Source organism: Sphaerodactylus townsendi, linkage group LG03 (genome assembly GCF_021028975.2).
Source record: "Sphaerodactylus townsendi isolate TG3544 linkage group LG03, MPM_Stown_v2.3, whole genome shotgun sequence".
Lineage (NCBI taxonomy): Eukaryota > Metazoa > Chordata > Lepidosauria > Squamata > Sphaerodactylidae > Sphaerodactylus > Sphaerodactylus townsendi.
In genome coordinates, this window is record NC_059427.1 from 42270182 (window position 1) to 42282891 (window position 12710).

The 12710-nt window shown below is 42.2% G+C and overlaps 1 protein-coding gene across 4 annotated transcripts in view; it reads left to right on the forward strand.

The window, feature by feature from the left end:
• Positions 1-12710, forward strand: part of ITPR1 (inositol 1,4,5-trisphosphate receptor type 1) — a 149165-nt gene that overhangs the window by 118234 nt on the left and 18221 nt on the right. For all 4 annotated transcript variants that reach the window (XM_048488192.1, XM_048488195.1, XM_048488193.1 and 1 more), the window contains 3 exons: positions 3390-3529; positions 5256-5421; positions 6683-6843. In XM_048488192.1, coding sequence (XP_048344149.1) covers positions 3390-3529; positions 5256-5421; positions 6683-6843 — 467 coding nt within the window. The remainder of the gene's footprint in view (positions 1-3389; positions 3530-5255; positions 5422-6682; positions 6844-12710) is intronic.

The following is a 12710-nucleotide window of genomic DNA, read 5'->3' on the forward strand; positions in this document are numbered from 1 at the left end:
ACTCCATGCCAGATGAGCAAGGGGTCGCATATAGATGTTAAATAGCAGAGGGGACAGGAGAGCCTCCTGCAGCACTCCACATTGAAGCTGGCACCGCTGGGAGACCCTATCCCCACACCTCACTTGCTGACTCCGACCCCTTTATAAGCTAGAACTCCTTTTCTGTAGGCGGGATTCACAATTCAGTTCACTCTGAATGCCTCCTGGGTAACATTGTTATATAAATTAACCCAAGAAGTCTATATTGTTCAGAAAAGTGATTTTATTGACCATTTATCTCACTGTGCTGCACACTGCCAAGAAGAAACTAAGCCATTCTAGGAAGCGAGGCTGGCAGCCATTAGAGCAGAGTCACATGGCTGTAGCTGTGTGAGGTCACGGCTTGATATAAATGAGCTACTGGTTACTAGCTTCCCACCAGGAGACAACAATAGGAGCATGAGTGGAGTAGTTCTTCTTCATTCTAATCTGGAGGAACCGGGTTTGATTCCCCACTCTGCCACTTGTGTTGTGGAGGCTTATCTGGGGAATTCAGATTAGCCTGTGCACTCCCACACATGCCAGCTGGGTGACCTTGGGTAGTCACAGCTTTTCGGAGCTCTCTCAGCCCCACCCACCCCACAGGGTGTTTGTTGTGAGGGGGGAAGGGCAAGGAGATTGTTAGCCCCTTTGAGTCTCCTACAGGAGAGAAAGGGGGGATATAAATCCAAACTCCTCCTCCTCCTCCTCCTCCTCCTCCTCTTCTTGTTGTTGTTGTTGTTGTTGTTGTTGTTGTTGTTCTTCTTCTTCTTCTTCTTCTTCTTCTTCTTCTTCTTCTTCTTCTTCTTCTTCTTCTTCTTCTTCTTCTTCTTCTTCTTCTTCTTCTTCTTCTTCTTCTTCTTCTTCTTCTTCTGTTTATTTTTAAACCTTTCTGTCTCTTTGACCAATAGTGTATGTCCTTTTCTGCCCGTGGATCTCCCTTTGTTAGTATTTATTTTTTGTCTGCATATTGCAATATTGCAGGTCTCTGTGCACTTATGTCTGTTCTCCCAGAGAGCTGGAGATTGGTGGAATTATAAGCCTTCCGTTGTACAGGCCTATTCTATGGTCACTCATATAATCCTGCAACCTGGCTTCAGAGATGCTCCTTTTCAACAATTTTTATTCATCTGGCGATAAATTTGGGGGTTTGGTTTATATGTATACAAGTGGGGAATCCTGAGGATTCACAGAGAGGAATCTTCTTTTCCCATTCCCATGTGTTTTTCTTGGCAGTGTCAGAATCCTGATTGATCACTTCTTGCCCAAGCGCTTTATTGCTAAGTGTTTTATAACTGCTGCTATCAACCCTTTAATCCCTTTCACAGCTTCAGCTGCTACACACATAGTTTGGTGTCAGTCTATTGTTGTCTCCTGGTGGGAAGCTGGTAACCAGTAGCTCGCTTATATCAAGCCATGACCTCACATAGCTGCAGCCATGTGACTCTGCTCTATTGGCTGCCAGCCTCACTTCGCAGAATGGCTTAGTTTCACTCTTCTATCCCCTGCATTCCTTTTCTCCATATTTCAGGGCAACCAGATACTAGCTCTCACCTTGCTAAACTTAAACATCTTTAACTTCCTGCTTTTCTCACCAGCTGGGGGGGGGGGGGTTGCCTGGAGCTGAACCCTTTGCCTTTGTTACCTTCCTCAGATCTGGCTATGAGAAGTATAGTACCTTTTGCCTTGTGTAGACTTCCAGTAAAGACTACTACTATCAATATCAGAGTCTGGTTAATGTCTACAGACAGGCAACCTTACAGGCAGGCTCTGCAGCCTCTCCCCATCTCTCGGACCTATTTACCTGTCTTCTTTTTATGTTTCTTCTCCCAGAAGCCTCTGATCCTCCCTGTTGGGAGAAACAGCACCTGGTGTATGTGTTTTCCCTTTGCACATAGAGCAGGGTGCATGGAGGCTGAAACACAGCAGAGCTTACCCAGTAGAGGCTGCACACAGCGGAGCTTACCTGAATAACACATGGAGAGAGAGAGAGCTTAGGCACAAAAGAAAGTCGGAGTCATTTGTAGTTTCTAATCTATTAAAAAGAGTATTTATTAGTGAACTCCATTCTGGATAGAAAGGTGGAGAGATAGGTTCACTAACTATTCTATTCTAGCTGGATGGAGACGGATGCGCAGGAGACACATCCTCTCCCTAGGCATGGTGAAAGTAAGATCGAGAGTTCTGAGAAGAAGGCGGAAGCAAGGCAGGAAGTCCCTAAGAGTATCAGTCTACTTCAAAGGACAGGATCAGCATGATAGAGTAAAGGTGACAAATTCCTAGGTCCCTTTCTTGTCACTGGCTATCTAGTAAAAAAACCCTCTATAGGTTGAGGCAGGAAACAGAGTAAAGTCCCTTTCTTCCAACACTCCCTACCTCACCCATTCATTTTTTATATTCCTCCCCACCCCCCATATTCAGCACTCCCTTTTTACCTTTTTTGCTTCCCCCCCTTCCAAACTTCCCTTCTCTTCTTCCTCCCTTTTTTAGTCTGTCATGCTCTCCATTCTGTCCCTCCACCCTTTCCCCCATGTTCTCTGAATCTGGGATCCTCAGCAGTGATGATTATGGCTTGTCTAGCATCCTTCTCCCCGAGAGTCATCAAGAAATCACAATGGAGTCTCTCACTGGCATACTTTCCTCAAACAAAACGTTCCTTTTATAATGTTTAGATTTTTTTTGCTAGTCCCTTGTTTGTTTGTTCTTTGTTAGTTTGTTTTTACATTTGATGTTGTTCTGACAACATGTGATTCTTCTCTCAGGATTGTAGAAAAATCCCTCCTGTCTGTCCCTGCCTCCTTAATTACATTTTTGTTATCTACATTCTACGTTACTATGAAGAACTAGATACAAATGTGTGTACCGGATGGTATTTTGATGAAAATAGCATTGAAATGTTTTAAATAAACTATAATATGCAATAATAATGATATGTGTTTGCATTTTGTAATACTTTAAATGATTCTAAGATTTGAAAGGGTGCATTTTAACTATTACACTTGCTGTAGAACCGAAGAAATTGGCATATGAACAAATAGTTCTTCCATGTGAAATACATACCTGTAATTCTCCTTGTTCTGGTCTCTTCACAGCACAAAATATGGTGGTTTTACTGTTATGACATGTGACAGAAGAGCTCTTTTCATATTCCCAGGGTATAGGGAAATTTGTTTTCTTTCACAATATGACATAACAGCATGACTCTGTATCAAAAGAGTAGAGTTAGAAGGGGAAAGAAGCCTGGTATAGTGTCTGGAGTGCTCACTTGGGGTAGCTATGCAAGTTCAAGCACAGAGGGAATATCGGAATGTAGCTAAATGAGACCGATTTTCAGGGCTCACCACAGTGTCCTAATTTGCTGTATTTAATAGAGCTGATTTCTGCAGAAGCCGAGGAAGAGGATAAAGAGCACACATGTGAGACATTGCTGATGTGCATTGTTACTGTGCTTAGTCATGGCCTGCGGAGTGGGGGCGGAGTAGGAGACGTGCTCAGGAAACCATCCAAGGAGGTAAATCATTATTTGGGAAGAGAACCAAGTACGGTTAAATCTCTAAGAAGGAGCCAACATTTTTTCCAATGGGAAGAGGCTTCTGCATCACTGTACTGTGTCGAGCACAAAGAGTTTTCTGAGGTTGAATTTATTTAAAGTAGTAGAAGTGTTAATGTGTCTGTGGCTCATTTAGACAAGTAGTTTGTATAGTGCATCTCCTTCTTTTCAAGGCAACGTATCCCCAAGGTAGCTTACAACACTGTAAGAAATCATACATTTCAATGTAATATAATACATAGAATGAAATCATGCGTAACATCTGGAGGAAGCAACATTTAAAAAAACATTTAAAAAAAGTCAGCCATAAGTGTAGGTCAATGAAACAAATGTGTCTTTGAAATATTCCTGAGAGCAATGAAAGTGGGAGCTAGTAGCTTCCCAAGGGAGAGAATTCCACATTGTTGCTGCCTCCATTAAAAATGCCTTATCTTGAAGTATCATTCACCAAACCATCTGGCTGTGACTCAAAACAAAAAAGAAAAAGGAAACCAATGCGGTTTGATCCAAATGGGTGTAGTTTGTGGCCAAATCTGGTTCCATGGTACTACATGAATTAACTTTGGCTCATTCCGCACATGCAGAATAATGCACTTTCAAACTGCTTTCAGTGCTGTTGGAAGCTGTGCGGAATAGCAAAATCCACTTGCAAACAGTTGTGAAAGTGGTTTGAAAATGCATTATTTTGCGTGTGCGGAAGAGGCCTTTGATCCATTTTATCCTCCCTTTCTTCCTCATGTTGCACAATGCAAATCAATTAGTAGCTTTCACTTTAGCACAAATTATAGTCTGTAGTTACATCTGAATCAGCAAACTGTGATTTGGACTCGCCCTTCAAACCAGGGTTGTGAACCACACTCTGAAACAATCCTGTTTGGGAGGGCAGTACAAGCTACCTTTTACTAGCTTGACTGTGACAGTAAGTGATGATGTGTGCTAAAGAGGATGTGAATAAGTGAGGTGAGAAGGGGAGGAGAGGAGAGGAGAGGAAGCAGCAATTTGAGCTTCATGTAATCCAAACCAGGTTCTGACATTATGTAGAACCAACTTTGTATATATCATTGCTTCTGCTAATTGATTAGATCCTAGTTCTGTAGACAGTATGGACATGTCAAATTTAGGTTTAGCAAAACCACTTGGAAAGGCAGAAAATAAAACTATTCTTAAAAATAGTTTTCTTGAGATACAGAAGTTGACAGTGAAGAGGTAATTAAGCCTGTGCAAGCTCTTACTATTGTTTTACCTTCCTATTAGGTTACTTTTCTATGACCCATGAATACCAGCAGTTTCCCATTGGTTTAATTTCTCTGACTGGTGAATACCTATTGATCATACAAAAGCTCTATTATGCCCATAGCAGATTAATACCAGCACTAAGAGGACTACAGTGGTGTTGTTTTTTATATAACACTTTTGCAGTAGTAATTGACAATGTTTGTGAAGCCATGGGTGGGAAATAAAGTCTTCTTAAAAAGAGAGACTTGCCTTGTTGTCCACCTTCCAGGATACATGCACATGTATAGCTGATTGCATTTCTTTATATCACTGCTTCTTTCCTTCTTTACTTAACATACCATCACTTATCATTACTTTTTTCCTTCCATCACATCCTGCTTGACTGTAAATTAGTTCAGTGTTCAGTAAATTAGTTCAGTAAATTAGTGTTTGAAAATTATTTTTATTTCAGGAACCCCTTTTTGCTGCAAGAGTGATCTACGACCTTCTCTTCTTCTTCATGGTGATCATTATTGTCCTCAACCTGATTTTTGGTGTTATCATTGACACCTTTGCTGACCTCAGAAGTGAGAAACAGAAGAAAGAAGAAATATTAAAAACAACTTGCTTTATTTGTGGTAAGCACAAGAGCAAATGCTGTAAAACTTGCTCCTCTTCTGATTCAGTGCTCAAAATTCATATTCAGAAATGAAAGATGGCACTGGAATACAGCAAAGTCAGGACTGATACCTCCGACTGGATGATTATTTTGGTTCTTGGTTTCAGCGTCTTGATGACGTATAACAAAAATGTCTGAAAGCTGAGATATATTCAAGACAGCCTTACCTTTAGCAGTGCACCTACTGCGGACCTGCATTCTCTATGTTTTGTGGTCATATGTATGTTCATGTCTTAGTCAGTCTCAGGTGAGATCTTTTCTTTCTGCAGTACCCAGTGCTACTTGGCTGAAAACAAGTTCTGTTGCCTGATCTACGTATCCCACCCCCATGCAGTTGACAGCATTTTAAAAAATGCAACTTTTTCAAAATGAATGATCAGAAACACGATGCTTTAGAAACTTAGATCAACAGCCAAGTGGAAGCATATGGAGAGGGTCCAGAAAAACTAATGAGCCAGTCTCTGAAAAGGGTTGCCTTAAAAAGAAATGATACTTTGAAGTACAGGAAGGGCAACTGTATTCCTTAAATACTTGGCTTCTAGTGGATGAATGGTGGGTCAGTGCAAGTTGTAGCCCCTGGAAGACTTGGACCCAAGGGACCAGAGATGAGTTGTAACACGTGCATTCAGAACCCCATGCACTTCTGTGTTTTAATAGTGCTTGATCTGGATGGCCCAAGTTCGGATGATCTTGTCAAATCTCAGAAGCTGAACAGGGTGGACGACTTAGATGGAAGGTCACCAAGGAAATCTAGGGTTGCAATGCAGAGGCAGTCAATAGCAAACCATATCTGTACATCTCTTGCCTTGAAAACCCTATGAGTGGCGAACCTGTGGCACTCCAGATGTTCATGGACTACAATTCCCATCAGCCCCTGACAGCATGGCCAATTGGTGGCATGGAAGGGAAGGGAGAGAGGGGGAGGGGTGGCATGCAAGGGAGGGAGGAGATGAAGGGGGAGGGGTGGCATGCAAGGGAGGGAGGGAGGGGGAGGGTGGCATGCAAGGGAAGGGGAGGGCCAATTGGCCATGCTGGCAGGGGCTGATGGGAATTGTAGTCCATCTGGAGTGCCATAGGTTTGCCACCACGGCCATAGGTCATTTGCAACTTGACAGTACTTTCACCACCACAGTGCTTTAATTGTATTTTACCTCATGAAGTAGCAGATTTCTGTTTTTTTTAAATCTAATAGTGACAATTTGTTTGTGTTTTCCTGTTAGGTCTGGAAAGAGACAAATTTGATAACAAGACAGTCACTTTCGAAGAGCACATTAAAGAAGAGCACAACATGTGGCACTATTTGTTCTTTATTGTCTTAGTGAAAGTAAAAGACTCCACTGAATATACAGGCCCTGAAAGTTATGTGGCAGAAATGATAAAGGTAAGTCTGGAATACTCTTTCTGAAATGTTGTTATTGCAGATGGCTTTGATTTTGATTAATCAATTGCAAGCTCAATTTTGCACAGTTGCATAAGAACGCACACTCCTGCACTCCCTAAATAAGAAATGCAATTCCAGTACATTAGACATGTCTACATGGTTTCCTTTCATCCTTCATTAAACATGAATAAGGCATCAAATGGTAGAAAACAGCTGGAAAATATCTTCCAAGGCATATCCAGATGATAATATTTTCCCTTCCCATGGTACCCTCTCAAGCTTCCCAACCAATTATCATTTTGAGATAACCTATCCCAGTGTAATGGCTGTTGTCTGCCTTTTTAATCCTACCCTGATGAAAACCAGCATTTTGCACTCCAAGCTTGGGAGAGTAGTAAATATTCTACAAAGAGAACTGTGTGCATTCTAGAAAAGAGATGGGTAGTCTGTCTCCCCCCGCCCCCCCCCCCACCACCACCCCCATTTTAAAGGAGATAATGCATTGTCTCTCCCAAGGAACTTTTTTTAACACTATTTAAAAGTGAGAAAATGGGAGAGGGGAGCTGGCTTGTTTACAGATCGTGCTGACTCTCTTTGGAGCTGTAATTACGGCAGTGGAGCATCTGCACAGCAGTGTTGGTCCAGCAGTATTTTCCCTATTTCCTTGCACCAACGTTCCACCTTCTCTCTCTCTCTCTCTCTCTCTCTCTCTCTCTCTCTCTCTCTTGCACACACACACACACACACCCCATCAGCCTGTCCTCCCTCCTTACCGCCAGGAGGACGTTCAGGTTGTTGTTGTTGTTTCCAATCTGTAATTGATACCTTGCAACAGTTTTAAGATTGGTAATTGAACTATCATTGTAGCCAACACTATAGCGACCCATCAATTGCCATCTATTTTTTTTAAAGGTTGACAAAGCCCTGATGATGGGGAGCAATCACAGCTGCAGCAGAAAAATGGCACCAATGTGTGTGCAGGAGCTATAACTGTCCGCTCACCAAGCAAACTGCTTTCACTTCAATCTTTCTGTGGAACAGAGCCTTATGTCACTGACAACCTGAATCCGAGTAGTTATAACTGAATTAGAAGCTATTAAGAAATCAGCCTGATAGTCATTTCCTCAGGAATCACCTTTCTTAATATACCCCCTCAAAGAACGTTATGCTCAGAGAACGATGACTTATTGGGGGTCCCTGGCCCGAAAAATGTCCTGCTGTTCTCAACCAGAGCCAAAGCCTTTTATGTCTCTGACTCTGGCCTGGTGGAAGACTATCTCAAGTGAGATCCAAGCCCAGGCACACTTCCTTCACTTCCACAGGCCTTGTAAAAAAGAGGTGTTCCTCCAGGCCTATGGCTGAGGGCAGCACCAGTATCCATCTTAGCTGGTCCTCTCATCTTTCTGCATCTCTTTCACCTTAGCTGGCCTCTCTCAGCTTTCCCCTTCTCTCCCCTCCTCCCTTCCCCTTCCTTCCCTTTCCCCACTTTTTGTTATTGCTTTTGCACCCTTCCTATACCCTTCTCTTACTGCTACTATTGGTTTGGGTGCCAAGGAACTAATACTGTAATACGATGCGTTTTTATTGTCTGAAATTGCTTGTGGAGCTGCTCTCAGCCTAAATAACTAAATAACAACAACAACAACCTTCCAACCCCAAACGGGGATAAAATTCTCAAAAGCTGTACATTTACTGAAGAAATCTTCCCTGCCAAATTTCAAAGAGATAAGGCAAACATTCTCTTCTATGCACAGTTTTAAAATGTTGACTTCCACAGCAGGGTCAAAGGAAGGATGAGCAGAGCTTCTTCCTACTTTCTCAAAATCTTCAAGCTGGCCTGTAGATGACTATTTAATAAGAGAGAGAAAGCAGCTAAACCTACTGCTTTTCTGGTACTTTCAGTACTTTTTCCTGACCTTCTTTCTGATCCCAGAAGTTTGATATGTCTAGTTCATGTGCTTCCTGTTGGGAGAAAGACAAAGCTGCTGCCTGTATTCTCCCCCACACCACACCACACCACACCACACCACACCACACCACACCACACCACACCACACCACACCACACACACACACACACACACACACACACAGAGAGAGAGAGTCTGTCAAGTGGGCTACCTCTTGATGGGTGGCATGTGGTAAAGCCCAGACTGCTGCTTTTAATTTCCCCCCACCTACTTTATTTCCCTTCAGCCTGCCAGCCAATGTATGTAGACGGTTTCCACTGTGCTCTCTACTTTTCATAGTGCAAACACAGCAAAGCATCTGTGTATCTGTCATTCCCCCCAACCATCCTGTGTGTTTGCCAGCGGGTGTAAAGCACACACTATTTACCTATAATGCATTGGGAAGGGGTGAGCCGTAGACTCTACCATTTAAGAAGCAAAGGAGGCCAGCTACCTGTCCTGGGGGAAGGAGAGGCCAGTTTCCTTGTTTCCAGCATCGAAGCCCATCCCCTGCCTAAATAGCACTTACATATCCTGTGGCTTGTGGAATAGCTCATGGAAAGAAGACCTGTGTTTATATAGAGTCAGACTATCTTCTTAGACTGGTTGTGGTGGATTTTCTGGCCATAGTCTGGTAGATCTTGTTCCTAACATTTCGCCTGCATCTGTGGCTGGCGTCTTCAGAAGTGTATCACAAAGAAAAGTCTATTTCACACTGTGTCTAGTAAGAAGGGAAAGTTTAGTGGGGTATATAAAACCATCAGAAAACCAGTTGAATCCAGCCGTGAAAGCCTTCAACAATATATCTTCTTAGAGGTGATGAAAGAATGTGATGATTGGCAAGAAGCTGAAATTCTGTGCATTGAAACACCAGTCAGAACCACCATATTAGTTGGAAATATAACTGTCCTGGGTGGGCAAAATGGCTGTCATTTAGATTATCTACTGAGTCATTTTCTCCTTCATCATCCTACTACCTAGATGATGCTGATGCTGATTATTTATTTATTTGACTTCTGTGCAGCCCCTCCTCTCACGGGCTGAAATATTTCATGGGCTGTATAATTATAACTGCTACCTTTCTGAATGGGGTGTGGTGCAGATTGGATTATGATTAGAAAAGATAATCCTGGCTGATATCTGATTAGTGTGTTTGCTAGCATTGAATCCATTTTGGATAATTAGCTGATCTGAAGATAAATTATTTGGCTAACAGAATTCTTCCGTTGGTTCTGGGATTTGTTGCAGTGATCAAGGTTGAGTGCTGTCTAGATCTTTTCATTTATGGTTATTAAGGCTCTAATAAATTTGAATAATGTTAAATGCACAGGGTAAATGGGAAAGCTGCTACCTTTTGTTCTGAGGCTAACTTCCTCATAGAAGGGAGATTCTGAAACAGTGTTTAATGAGATAAACAAGCATCCCAGCTCTGCTGCTTGAGCTGTGGAGGCTTATCTGGGGAATTCAGATTAGCCTGTGCACTCCTACACATGCCAGCTGGGTGACCTTGGGTTAGTCACAGCTTTTTGGAGCTCTCTCAGCCCCACCCACCTCACAGGGTGTTTGTTGTGAGGGGGGAAGGGCAAGGAGATTGTAAGCCCCTTTGAGTCTCCTAAAGGAGAGAAAGGGGGGATATAAATCCAAACTACTCCTCCTCCTCCTCCTCCTCCTCCTCTTCTTCTTCTTCTTCTTCTTCTTCTTCATACTATTCAGCTCAGTAGAGCTGTCAGTATCTTTATATGAATTTTATTCAGCAATTTATGGTCAATTTTTAAAAATTCCTCTTTTGTAGTTCTGTTTAAAAGCCACTGGGTGTTGTCAAGTGAGGTGAACATCCATTTGATTGTTTTTAAACCCCAATTGGTGGACTGTGGGATTGAGAGAACAGCAATCTTTTTTCTTTTCCTTGGAGGCAAGTTCATCTGAACACTTTGTGTATTGGCCTCCACTTTGTGTAAAAAGGCAAGGTGCCTTTTAAGGTACAATATGGATTAACTTTTAGGGAATATAAATCCCACTGAGGTAGCTTGTTAGTAGCATAGTGTTAGTTTGGGGTCATTGAAGCTCCATGTCCTAGTTTTGGCCCGCTTCCTAAGTAAGGAGAGCTTAAAGAAATCTTGTGAGCAGTCACCTGACAGAGGATTAATGAAGTGAGCTAGTGGACACATTGCTGCTGCTCTCTGCAGGCACCCTCTGGCACTTTAATACATGCTTCCACAGCGCACTTGAATGACTAATGCTTGAGAAATTCACTGTGTTGGGATTGGGATTTAATTCCTTCTGTGTTGGCAGTGGAATGTTGATATTCTGTGTCTGTAGCATGCATCAGACCCTTTTTTGAGATGCAGCAGTGTCTTTCTAGCCAAAACAACTGGGTCTGAGATTTTGCCTGCTGTAATCTTTTGTGGTATCTGTCAAAAACATGAATCTTGAGGCAGAAATAGGACTTTGAAACATTTTTGCCTTGGACTGAATCAGATGATGCCCCTTGCAGGGCTTCCCTAGCTGAGTGATCTGGCTATGCTGTAGCATTTGTAAAAACTAAACAGATGTGTGGATCAGGGCTCCATGGGGAAATTACTGGGAGCATCCCACAAGCTTTCAAAGGAAAAAAATGGGATAAATTATGTGATTTAGCCAACTGATTAATGAATGCACACACACACACACACACACACAAAACCACTGTTATTCTTTGCATGAATATTTCTCAGATTCAAAGACAATGGCCTTTTCCACACGAGATACTTACAACATTTTCAGATGTTCATAAAATGTTTCCTTTAGGGAGTTCTGCACAAGCTTGTCCCTGTTTGGTTCTGAAAACGTTTCCAAGCAGCTTTTTCTCTGTGGTTTCTGAAAACACCTTTACAACGATATATTTAGATGAAACCTTTCCAAGCTGGCTTCCCTCACAGTGTGATCATAATTAAAATGTTTTATTTTTCACGCTGCTGCTTTCCATGGCTCTGTGCCATTGCCCAACTTTCCCCTTGATACCATTTGTTCGCATCCTTGACCTCACTCCTTTCCCTCTTGCTTCTTTATTTTTGTCATTTTATGTGGTCTTGTTGTTTGGTGGAATCAATGAAGTATCAATTAAACAGAGCTACAGAACAATGAATTCATGAAGAATCTTTTCAACAAATAAGCAAAAACATTTTTACAAACCCTCAGTGGCAATGAAATGTTTGGAGGAGGTGCATGTGGACAAACATTATGGTAAAGGGGTGAGCGAAAATGTTCTGGAAACATTCCAGATGAACAAACAGGCCAGTCTGAAAAAGGCCAGTGTCATAACTCATTGCTCTCTGCTGAGCAGGAAGAGACAAAATAAAAATGGTATGGATTTATTGTGGGCAGGCTGTGTTGTCTACTATTTAAAAACAAGCGAACTAGGTGTCTTATCCAATTTTAGAGAAGTGGAACAGAAACAGTTGTAAGATTGTACTTTGATTGGCAGAGTAGCTTGGCTGGTTTGTATAAAGGGTTACAGGAACAGTTTCCGCTTGAATGGTGTGGTAGGGAACCACTTAATCTCTAGAAACTTTATAAAAGCAATTATAATAATAAAACTATCAAAACATGTGCTGTGAGCACTCATATCCCAGGTGGCAGCCATTAGATGCCACTGACTTTCATGCAACCACATTCTATATAGCACTTACATCAGCTCAGACTTGGAAGGAATTCACCTCGTACCTCTACCCCTTATTGCCACCTCATTGTTCTACAGTGTGAATTAAAATTACAGAAGTTCTACAATTTAGAACAGATTCATGGAGTATGAACCATATCAAAAAGTGGTGAGGATGGTTTAGAAGGAGAAGAAGAGTTTGGATTTTCTCTCCTATAAGGAGACTCAACGGGACTTACAAACTCCTTTCCCTCCCTGTCCCCACAACACCTTGTGGGGCTG